Here is a 12,411-nt window from a genome sequence, read left to right on the forward strand (position 1 = left end):
TTTAACACTAATTGACATTACTCACTTTGTGTGAAAGGAACTCGAAATTCAGTTTTCTTTAATTATTCTGAAAAGCTAAAGCACTTGTTTTTCTAGTTGACTTTTGAAATCTAAACTTTATAGAAATAACTAGCACTTTAAAGATTCCTCCTTAACACTGGTGATTTTTGGAAGGAGGAGTGGAAAGAAGGAGGCACTACTTAAGGCATAAGCAACTTTTCCAGAAACTTCTCTTAAAAGGTTTTAGTAGATATTCTCACATATATTAATTACTTTCCATATTTCCACATTTTTAGAAACCAAGTACTTTAATTTTGATATTTTAGTTCAAATCAACATATATTAAGTATCTGCTAAGTGCTAAACATCATTTCAGGTACTGAGGATGGATAGGAAAAACGTTAAACAATCACTTTCTTCAGAAATACAACAGTCTGCTGAAGCAGAATGAAACAAGGTATGGAGTAATGAGAGAAAATTTATGAAGAAATCTAAGAATATTTGAAGAGGGAGAAAGTTCATCAACTTGGCAATGAGAAAAGGAGGTGGTGCCTCACCAGAGCCTTGAAAAAACATAAGGATTCTGTAAGACAGAGGAGCAACCCAAGGCTTTTTGCCTAATTCCCTAATTTTGAAAAGAAAAAAATCCCTTTATTCTTTTCATAATTTTAAGATCAGGATTCTTTTGCAGATAGACTCAGGGCAGAGCCAAGATGATGGAGTGAAACCAGTAACTTATAGGACCTCTCTTACAAATTCTGTCAGATACCTCTAAAAAGTGAAATTGAGCAGATTTGAGAGAGGTAGAACACTAGAAAACACGGTGGCAGATTTCCAGCTGAGGAGAGTTTTCAGGGTCGACAGGACAGATCTGTGGGCTGGCAGAGCACTGGGTGTGAGGAACTAAACCATACCAAAGCAGGAGCAGGAGAAGGCCTAAGACTGAATTGCTGGCTACAGTGGCAATCCCCAGGCCTCTCAGCCCAGGATAGGGGTCTATTGGAGCTAGCTGAGACAGAAGCATAGAGACTACAGTATGCAGCAACAATTCAGCTGGCAGTGGTTGTTGAGGCTTAAGACCCAACAAAACTAGTAACAAGAGCTGCCAGCACAGGTTCTTTTTGATCTGCTTTACTAAGGAAAGCAACCTTAAGGGGTTAACAATCTTACTTGAATCAAACATATATATATATATATATATATATATATATACATATATATATATATATATATGTATGTATGTATATATATATATATATATGTATGTATGTATGTATATATATATATTATACACACACACACACACATATATATATATATATATATATTTTATACACACACACACACACACACACATATAAACTCACTTAGTTCAGGAGGAAAAGTCAGCACCCTGAACTCCAGAGCAAATACAAACAAATTACAGAGACAATATAAACAGACTAAATCACAATTCATAATTACCAGGAAAGCATCAACATCTGTATTTATGGCTTAAATGGCTGCCCAGAGTCCCACACCACTCTTCCAATGACTCCCCCAAGGGAGAATGCCAGCCTATGGGTTTATATATCTTGCTCAGCATCAAAGTGAGTCACAATGTGTTACTCAAACCCATGTGACCTAAGAGGATGACAAACCTGGGAATCAAACCCATGTAGCCTAAAAGCCTCTGGTGTCACAAACACATCACTCAAACCCATGCAAACCAGGCTTTCCCTTGAGGCAAGGAGGTCATTAAAGACTCCTAATTTAATCAAAGAAACAAAGGCCAGACTCTTCAAGGGCACTTGATTAAATGAGTGCTAAAAGAGAAAACAGTAAAAGAAAGTCCCACCTTAATTACTGATATGCAGCAGCAGCAGCAGCAGCAACTACTCCTGCAGCTATCAGCCCACAGTCTAAAGGTTTGAAATTCATCTTCTTGAACTTCCAGGAGCCATGATGACCAGGTAAAAAACAGTTCTCATCCCTCCCTTGATTAACCAAAGAATACTGCCCTAGGAGAAACCTGGAATAGGGAAACCGGAAGTGGGGGTTCAGTAGTGTGATGGAAGGAGACCAGCGCAGGAAGGGAGGCATCCCAGCAAGACCCACCTTAGCAGATAAGTGGGAGTTCCTGAGCCCCGGGGTTGGGTGGAGCCAGCAAACCCCATCACCAGGACCCCAGGCATGTCTTTGCACAGCCAGAGGAATTAGCACCAGCACAGACAAGGGCTGAGACCACTCATGCTATAGCACAGTCTAGGAGAAGAGGAGACTTCCAGCAGCTAGACCACACCTCATTCTCTAACCCCAGGGGAAACTCAGAAAGACTTCACTGGGCCTCAGTCCTTGGCTCAGCCACCTTCAGCTCAGTACCAGGCAAGTGGAAGCATTATAAAGCCTCTAGCTGACAAAACCAAAGGACACAACACAAAAAGCCAGTAACCAGGCCCTTAGCTCCCAAAACAAGAAACTTGGGACAGAGCCCCTGGGCCACTAAAGAAGAGATCCACTTTAAAATCCAGGAAAAAGGCAAACACTATGAAGAAGCCACCTAGAAACCAACGACCAATTATTCTTGTTATGGAGACAGGGAAGATGAAAATACCAATTCAGAAGAGGACAGCATTGACACTATACCTACATCTGAAACCTCAAAAGGGAATATGAACTGTTCTCAAGCCCAAAAAGCAATCCTGGAAGAGCTCAAAGTGGATTTTAAAAGCCAAATTGGAGTGATAAAAGAAAAAATGGAAAAAAATTCACTGATGAGAGCAAATCTTTATGAAGTAGAATTGCCTGAATGGAAAAGTAGGTACAGAAAAAAATACAAAACTCAAGAGAGATATAAAAAGGTAAACGGGGGAAAAACAAACATTGTTATTCAATAAGGGCAAATTATTTACATCCTTATATAAGATTATATTGTTTTATATATATTGTATATGTGTATGTGTACATATACATATATATATATATATATATTTTAATCTTGAGAGTGGTATAGTTATTACAACAATTAATAGAGATATTCAGAGACAGAGGGTGTGAGTATAAATTAATTGATGTGATGATAAAAAATAATTAAGGGGTGCAAAGGGATTGTTCTGGGAGAAGCTGTAAGGAGGAGGCAGAAAACGGTAAATTACATCACATGAAGAGGCATAAAAACATATTATAGTAGAGGGAAAGAAGGGAGGGAGACGAATAGCATTTGAGCTTTACTGTCATCAGATTTGGTTCAAGGAGGGAATAACATACTCGATAAGTATAGAAATCAAACTTGTCCTACAAGCAGTAAGAGGGGAAAGGGGAAAGAAAGGAGGGTGGTTAAAAGAGAGAGAAGATAAGGGAGGGGAGTTGATGGGGAAGAAAAATTGAGGGAGGTGGTGGTCAAAAGCAAAAGTCTTTTGAGGAGGGGAAGGGAACAGGAAAAATAAAACTATAAAAAGGGGAGGGGGAATAGGATGGAGAAAAAGACACAGATAGTAAACATAACCGTTAAAGAGAATGAGATGAACTCTTCCATAAAATGGAGGCAGATAGAAGATTGGATTAAAAACCATAATCCTACAGTATGTCATTTACAAGAAACACATTTGAAACAGGGAGATACACACAGGGTAAAGGTAAAAGCCTGGAGTAGAATATATTATGTTTCAGCTGAAGTAAAAAAAAAGCAGGGATAACAATCCTAATTTCAGACAAAACAAAAGCATAGATAGATCTCATTAAAAGAGAAATGGAAGAACACTATATCCTGCTAAAAGGCAACATAGAAAACGAAGTAATATCATTACTTAACATATATGCACCAAGTGGTACAGCATCCAAATTCTTAGAGGAGAAGTTAAGGGAAATAAAGGAGGAAAAAAAGAGCAAAACTATGCTAATGAGCCACCACAGCCTCCCCCTCTCTGAACTTGGTAAATTTAACATCAAAATTAACAAGAATGAAGTTAAGGAGGTGAATAGAATTTTAGAAAATTTAGATGTGATAAACCTCTGGAAAATACTGAATGAGGATAGAAAGGAATATATCTTTTTAGGGGGACATGGCACACATACAAAAATTAACCATGTACTAAGGCATAAAAACCTCACAATCCAGAGAAGGAAGGCAAAAATAGCCAATGCATCCTTTTCAGATCATGATGCAATAAAAATTATCTGTAATAAAGAGCCATGGAAAGATAGACTAAAAACTTATTGGAAACTAAATAATCTAATCCTAAAGAAGGAGTAGATCAAACAACAAATGATAAAAACAGTCAGTAACTTCATTCAAGAGAATGTCAATAATGAGACAACATACAAAACTTATGGGATTCAGCAAAAGCAGTTCTTAGGGGAAGTTTTATATCTCTGAATGCTTATATGAATAAAATAAAGAAGGATATCAATGAATTGGGCATGCAATTGAAAAAGCTAGAAAAAGAACAAATTGAAAATCCCCACTTAAATACCAAATTAGAAATACATAAAACCAAAGGAAATATTAATAAAATTGAAACCAAGAAAACTATTGAACTAATAAATAAAACTAATAGCAGGTTTTATATGAAAAAACCAATAAAATTCATAAACCATTGGTCAATATGATTTTTTTAAAAGGAAGAAGGAAACCAAATTACCAGTGTCAAAAATGAAAAGGGTGAATTCACCCCCAATGAAGAAGAAATTAAAACAATAATTAGGAATTATTTTTCCCACTTGTTTGCCCATAAATTTGATAATCTTAGGGAAATGGATGAATATTTACAAAAATATAAGTTGCCCAGGTAAACAGAAGAAAAAGTGAAACACTTAAATAACCCCATCTCAGAAAATATAAATTGAACAAGCCATCAGTGAGCTCCCTAGGAAAAAATCTCTAGGGCCAGATGGATTTACAAGTGAATTCTATCAAACATTTAAAGAACAATTAATTCCCATACTTTATGGACTACTTGGGAAAATAGGTGAAGAAGGAGTTCTACCAAGTGCTTTTTTATGACACAAATATGGTATTAATTTCTAAACCAGGAAGAGCCAAAACAGAGAAAGAAAATTATAGACCAGTTTCCCTAATGAACATAGATGCAAACATTTGAAATAAAATATTAGCAAAGAGATTGGAGCAACTTATCACTAGAATAATACACTATGACTAAGTACAATTTATTCCAGGAATGCAGGACTGATTCAATATTAGAAAAACTATCCACATAACTGATCACATCAACAACAAAACTAGCAGAAACCATACGATTATCTCAATAGTTGCAGAAAAAGCTTTTGATAAAACACAACACCCATTCCTATTAAAACACTAAAAAAAGCATAGCAATAAACAGAGTCTTCATTAAAATGATAAGTAGCATCTACCTAAAACCATCAACATGTATTATATGTAATGGGAATACACTAGATGCATTTCCAATAAGATCAGGGGTGAAACAAGGATGTCCACTATTACCCATATTATTCAATTTGGTACTAGAAATGTTATCTTTAGCAATAAGAAAAGAAATTGAAGTATTTAGAATAGGCAAAGAAGAAACTAGGTTATCACTCTTTGCATATGATATGATGATATACTTAGAGAATCCAAGAGAATCAAGTAAAAAACTACGTGAAATAATAAATAATTTCAGCAAAGTTGTAGTATATAAAATAAACCCACATAAATCCATGGCATTCCTATATAATGCTAAGAAAGCCCAACAAGAGATAGAAAGTAAAATGCCATTTAAAATTAGTGTAGACCCTATAAATATCTGGGAGTCTGCCTGCCAACACAAATACTCAGGAACCATATCAACACAATTACAAAACACTTCTCACACAAAGTTAGATCTAAATAAATGGAAAAAACATCAGTTGCTCACAGTTAGGCTGAGCTAATATAATAAAAATGACAATTTTACCTAAATTAATTTACTTATTTAGTGCCTACCAATCAAACTACCAAAAATGACTTCACAGAGCTAAATAAAATAATAACAAAATTCATCTGGGAGAACAAAAGTTCCAGAATATCAAGGGAATTAATGAAAAGAGATGCTAGCGAAGGAGGCATAGTCACACAGATATTAAACAGTATTATAAAACAGCAATCATCAAAACTATTTTGTACTGGCTAAAAATAGAGTGGTGAATCAGTGGAATAGGTTAGGTCACAAGACACAGTAGTATATTACTATAGTATCCTACTCTTCGATAAACCAAAAGAGTCCAACTTCTGGGATAAGAACTCTCCATTTCACAAAAACTGCTGCAAAAACTGGAAAATAGTATGGCAGACATTGGGCATAGACCAATATCTTACTCCATACCCCAAAACAAAGTCAAAATGGGTTCACAACTTAGATAGAAAAGCTGATGTTATGAACAATTTGGGAGAGAAGGGAATAGTTTACCTGTCCTCTTTAAAATTTGATTATTGGAAAAGAAGTTTAATGTGATGGTGTACGAAGAACCTATATCAGTATTCATTCTTTCTTGGGTGGGGAGGGGAGAGGAGAGGGAGGGGGAGAAAATGTGGAACTTGAGAATTTGTGGAACTGAGTTGTAAACTAAAAAAAATAATTAAAAATTATTTTACAAAATCTGCATATGAGTAACCAGTGAATTGCAATTTTCATTTATATTATATGTAAATACATATATTCCATGTTAATGTGTATGTATATATATATGCATATATATACACATAATGTGTGTGTATATATGGGTATATATTTATATGCGCATAATGGGTTTGTGTGTGTATGTGTGTATATATATGTATATATGTATGTATATATATATATATATATACACACACACACACACATACACACACACAAATATGTAGCCCAGAAAGCTACAACTATTGTGAACAGATTTATATATAGATATATACATGCTCATATATGTATATGTATACATACATAGATATATATTTTCCCTGACAAATTCTACTCCTGATTTTTGTTTTGTTTGTGCTTATCTCTTATGTCCTATCCCTTCTAACTCTTCTACTTTACTTCAACCCACTCCCTTACTCTCCTATTACTTAACCTACTTCTCCCCCAGGGATCCCTCCTTTATCCTCCCATTCCTGTAAATCTAAACAACCTCTTATATTCTCCTTTGACCTATTACCTCATACTGCACTCTAAAGATCACTCCCTTATCCTCCCAAGATTCCCTCCCTTATTCTCCCATTCCCATAAATCTAAACCTCCTTCTATACCCTCCTTTAATCTATTCCTTCAACCTGTCCTCTAGAGATCGCTCCCTTATCCCCTCCCCTCTTCCTATCCCCTTACCATTTTATTTCTTTCTGAATTTAGACGACTTTTATACTCTTCTAGATATGTATGTATTGTGCCCTCTTGAACCTACTCCCAATGAAAGTAGGTCTCCAAATCTAATTCCTCTGTATTTCTTCTTCCTTTCACACCTCATTTGTATAATTACTCTTTAGCTATTCCTAAAATGGCTTTACTTTTTAAAGTCATATCATACTCACATCACCCAATCTTTCTTATGAATCATCCAATTACTAATAACAATCTTAGACACACACTTTACATTTTACATACATAAAAGGTAACAGTCTGTCCTTATTGAGTCCTTTGTAGTTACTCTTTGGCATGTACCTTTTATTTCTCCTGGCTCTTGAACGCCAAATCTTCTATCAAGTTCAGGTTTTCTTTTTTCTTTTTAACAAAGTCATTAGAGTCTGACAGTTCATTAAATATCTATTTTTTCATTCAGGATCATGCTTAGCTTTGTTGGGTATGATATTTTTGTCCAGAAGCCCAGTTCTTTTGCTCATTGATATATAGTTTTCCAAGACCTGCAGTCTCTTAATGTCACTGCTGCTAGGTCTTGTGTCATTTTAATTGTGGCACTACCGTATTTAAATTGTTTTTTCTTGTTGCTTATAATATCTTATCTTTGAGGTGGGTGTTTCACAATTTGACCATAACATTCCTGTGGGTTTTCCTCATAGAATCTCTTTCAGGTGATGATCACTAGATTTTTTTTCTGTTTCTACTTTTCACCTCTTGTTCTTATCCTTCATGGCAATTTTATTTAATCATTTCTTGTATTTCTGTGTTCTTCTTTTGATCATAGCTTTCAGGTAGTCTGATTATTCTTACGTTTTCTCTTCTTGATCTGTTCTCCAGATCAGCTGTTTTTTTTCTCATGAGATGTTTCACATTCTCTTCTATTTTTTTTCATTCTTTATATTTTGTTTTATTATTTCTTGATGTCTTATAACTTCACTGGTTTCCCCTTCCCTAATTCTGATTTTCAAGGAGTCATTTTCTTCCTTAAGATTCCAAATCTCGGGGGAGGACCCAAGATGGCAGCCGTGGCGCCATTGTGTCCCCGCAGCCCCGTCCCCTCCGGGCTCCCAACTCTGGATCTGGCGTCTTCATCGTCCCCTGCCACTCCCTCTTAGTCTCCCCGACCCGAGCTTTCCCAGAGCCCCTCTAGAGACCCCTGCCCCTGCCCCAGCCATGGCAGAAAATGACGTGGACAATGAGCTCCTGGATTACGAAGACAATGTGGAGACGGCCGGGGGGGGGGGAGGGGGGGGGAGGGGGGACGGAGCCGAGGCCCCTGCCAAGAAAGATGTGAAGGGTTCCTACGTCTCCATCCACAGCTCTGGGTTCCATGACTTTCTCCTCAATCCAGAGCTGCTCCAGGCCATCGTAGACTGTGACTTTGAGCATCCGTCCGAAGTTCAGCATGAGTGTATTCCTCAGGCCATCTTGGGAATGAATGTCTTGTGCCAGGCCAAGTCAGGCATGGGAAAGACAGCTGTGTTTGTGCTGGCCACGCTGCAGCAACTGGAGCCAGTCACTGGTCAGGTTTCTGTGCTGGTGATGTGTCACACACGGGAGCTGGCCTTTCAGATCTGCAAGGAGTACCAGCGCTTCTCCAAATACATGCCTAATGTCAAGGTGGCGGTGTTTTTTGGTGGTCTATCAATAAAAAAGGATGAGGAGTTGCTGAAGAAGAACTGCCCACATGTTGTCGTGGGGACCCCAGGCCGTATCTTAGCCCTGGCCCGAAATAAGATCCTCAATCTCAAACACATTAAACATTTTATCTTGGATGAGTGTGACAAAATGCTCGAACAGCTCGACATGCGTCAGGATGTCCAGGAAATTTTCTGCATGACCCCCCCGTGAGAAGCAGGTCATGATGTTCAGTGCCACCCTGAGCAAAGAGATCCACCCTGTCTGCCGCAAGTTCATGCAAGACCCAATGGAGATCTTCGTGGATGATGAGACGAAGCTGACTCTGCATGGGCTGCAGCAGTACTACGTGAAGCTGAAGGACAATAAGAAGAACCGAAAGCTCTTCGACCTCCTGGATGTTCTGGAGTTCAACCAGGTGGTGATCTTCGTGAAATCTGTGCAGCGCTGCATTGCCCTGGCCCAGCTCCTAGTGGAACAGAACTTCCCGGCCATTGCTATCCATCGTGGGATGCCCCAAGAGGAGAGGTTGTCCTGGTATCAGCAGTTCAAGGATTTCCAGCGTCGTATTCTTGTGGCCACTAACCTGTTTGGCTGGGGCATGGATATTGAACGAGTAAACATCGCCTTCAACTATGATATGCCAGAGGACTCAGACACCTACTTACACAGGGTGGCTAGGGCAGGCCGGTTTGGTACAAAGGGTTTGGCCATCACATTTGTATCAGATGAAAATGACGCCAAAATCCTCAATGACGTCCAGGATCGCTTCCAGGTCAACATCAGTGAACTGCCCAATGAGATAGACATCTCTTCCTACATTGAGCAGACTCGGTAGAGGCCTTGGCCTGTCCCTGGAGTATGATACCCTCTCCCTCCCCAGGAGCCGAACGCTCGGGCGTAGGGGTGAAGGAGACACTACTGCCACCTACCCCCAGCCTCCCCGCCCCAACGGCCCTGTTCACGTCATCCCCCAAACTCCCTTATTGATTTGTCCTGTCGGATTTTTTTTTTAACAAAACCAAAAATGAGACAAAAAAGTGAAAAAAAAAAGATTCCAAATCTCCTTTTCTAATTGGTTGGCTTTCTTTTCATAATCTTCTTGTCTTTCTTGGATTGTTCTTTTTGGGGGCGGGGCAGGATTGGTGTGGTTTTTTTTTTTAAGCTTTTCCTCAATCTCTATCATTTGATTGTTGAGGTCTTTTTAAGGTCTTTTATGAATTCTTTTTAGGCAGGTGACCATTTGACATTACTCTTTGAAGGTAGAAGAGGGTTTCTTTTTTTCAATATCCTCCTCTGAAGATGAACCCCGTTCTTCTCTACTCCCATAATAACTCTCTATGATTGGAGTCTTTCTCCTTTGCCTGCGCATTTGTTTTGTAGTAGCTTAGTTTTTGTAATCACCTCTAGTCCTGGTATATAGCAGGCCTCAGATCCTCCTTCAGTTCTCCTCTCTTGTCCGGCATCTAAACCAAGACCTACAGGCTCCTATAAGTGCTCACAGCCAGTGGCACCCCATGCCACTGCTTTTGCACTCATCAAGCATGTGCTGGTTCCTTCTCACTCCTAACTGCATCTCCTTATCACAGCTGGGTCTGGCATTCCTTATCAGAGAGGTTCCCTCAATCTCCCTGGCTCAGATGCCCAACTCCCCTCACTGTCCCAGGGTAAAAGTTCCTGTGGCTAGGGTGGAGGCAGCCTCCCAACCCAGCTAACTCAGGGCTTACCACTTGTTGTTAAAATGGACCCTAGTCTGGATGTGTTTACTTTTCATAGAGACAAAACTTTATCCTGGGATTTTTCTTCAGGTCTTCTCTGATTGTCCCTAGAGAACCTCTACTCTGCCCCTACTCTTATTGATTTTTACTGTTGTATGTTCACTCTGAGGCACCATTTTATCACTTTTGTGGAGGAAAATCTTGAGAGCCTGGAATTTTCTGATATAATCTGCCGTCTTCCTAGAATCATCTCCTTCTAGTGATGATGATATCTAGTCCATGGGCATTAGTGATATTGCTAAGCAAAAAAATCTGAAGGAAGAAATAGTGCCAGATCAGAGCCTTGGGGAGACTTAAACAAATTGCATTAAAATCCAGAAAAGGATACTGAGACAGAGCAATCAGACAGGAAGAGAACCAGAAGAGAGCAGAGTCATTAAAAAAAATAAGGAAGAAAGTACCAAGGAGTGAAAGTAATCAAAAATGTCAAAAGTTGCAGCGGGGTCAAGAAACATAAAAGTTGAGAAAATGTTTGGCCATTAAGAGATCATTAGTCACTTTGGAAAGAACAGTTTTGAATTGTTCAGCTTGAACTGAAGTTGTTGAATGAGATCAGAAGAAATTCTGTAGTTCAGAAGAGAGAAGAAAGGAAATAGACGCACATATTGTAGATTAGCCTTTCCAAAGAATTTAGCCATGAAAACTAGACAAGTTACAGGGTGACAGGCAGCAGGGATAAATAGATAAAGTAAGGGTTATTTTGAGAAGTGGGGAGAAATGGGCATATTTATTGTTGTTTAGTCATTTTTCAGTCAAGTCCAACCCCATTTGGGGTTTTCTTGGCAAACATACCACAGTGGTTTGACATTTCCTTTTCTAGAGGAGGAACTTAGGCACACAGGATTAAGTGACTTGCCCAGGGTCATGCAGCTAGTCTGAGATGAAGATGAGTCTTCCTGACCAGGCCGGGCACTATATCCATTGTGCCATCTAGCTACCCAAGTATGTTTCTAGGAAATAGAAAAGCAACCAGTACAGTCAGAAGAAATAAAAATTAGTGAAAGAATAAGGATAATAGAAAGTAAAAACTGCTTAAGGATATGGGAAGAAATAGGATCACTTGTACAGGTAGAGCATTCAGCCTGCTCAGGGAGAAGGGCTATTTATATAATACAGGTGTGAAGGAGATAATACTGGCAGAGATTTCTGAATGATGTGAGATAAAGAGAGGAGATGAAGGAGCTACCGTAGAATGCCTTCGATTTTTCAGTAAAACACAAGTCAAGGTTCCTAGGTAGGGGTGGGTGGAGTCATGAGAAGTTTGAATAAGAATAAAGGTTATGTTCTTCTTAGATCTTAGGGACACCTTAAATTGGGGATCTGCAAGATTTCAACAGGACTAAAGTGCCCTTTTTCAAAGTTAAGTCTAATACTGCCTTTCTTGGTCTGAGCTTTGCAAGTTTCTGACCTAGTTTTGGGTCTGAGCAACATAAACTGTGGACTTGTCTCTTGTTTAAAAACAAGGTGTCCAGGTGTCCAGCATCTAATTCCTAGAAGCATGAAAAATGCACTCCCCAGTAATGCCTAACCTGATTAGAATGTAATTGAGAATTATTTAACCAAGTAAAGAAAAATGAAATAAAACATAGATAATGTGGTTTTCTAAGTTGCTCTGTGGCCGACTGGCATTCATGGTAGCTCTTGTATCTATTTGAGTTTGATAACACTGTTCTAGTATACAGTTG

At 38.6% G+C, this 12,411-nt stretch overlaps 1 protein-coding gene across 1 annotated transcript; it reads left to right on the forward strand.

Annotated features, from left to right (window-relative positions):
• Positions 1 to 8,483: 8,483 nt before the first annotated feature.
• On the forward strand, positions 8,484 to 9,895 carry LOC118829899 (spliceosome RNA helicase DDX39B-like). Its single transcript, XM_036736730.1, is given in 2 exon segments — positions 8,484 to 9,152; positions 9,154 to 9,895. Coding segments are annotated over 2 exon segments (1,302 nt in total). The 3' UTR covers positions 9,787 to 9,895.
• The last annotated feature ends 2,516 nt before the right edge of the window (positions 9,896 to 12,411 follow it).

Source organism: Trichosurus vulpecula, chromosome 1, assembly GCF_011100635.1.
Source record: "Trichosurus vulpecula isolate mTriVul1 chromosome 1, mTriVul1.pri, whole genome shotgun sequence".
In the NCBI taxonomy this organism is placed as follows: Eukaryota; Metazoa; Chordata; class Mammalia; order Diprotodontia; family Phalangeridae; genus Trichosurus; species Trichosurus vulpecula.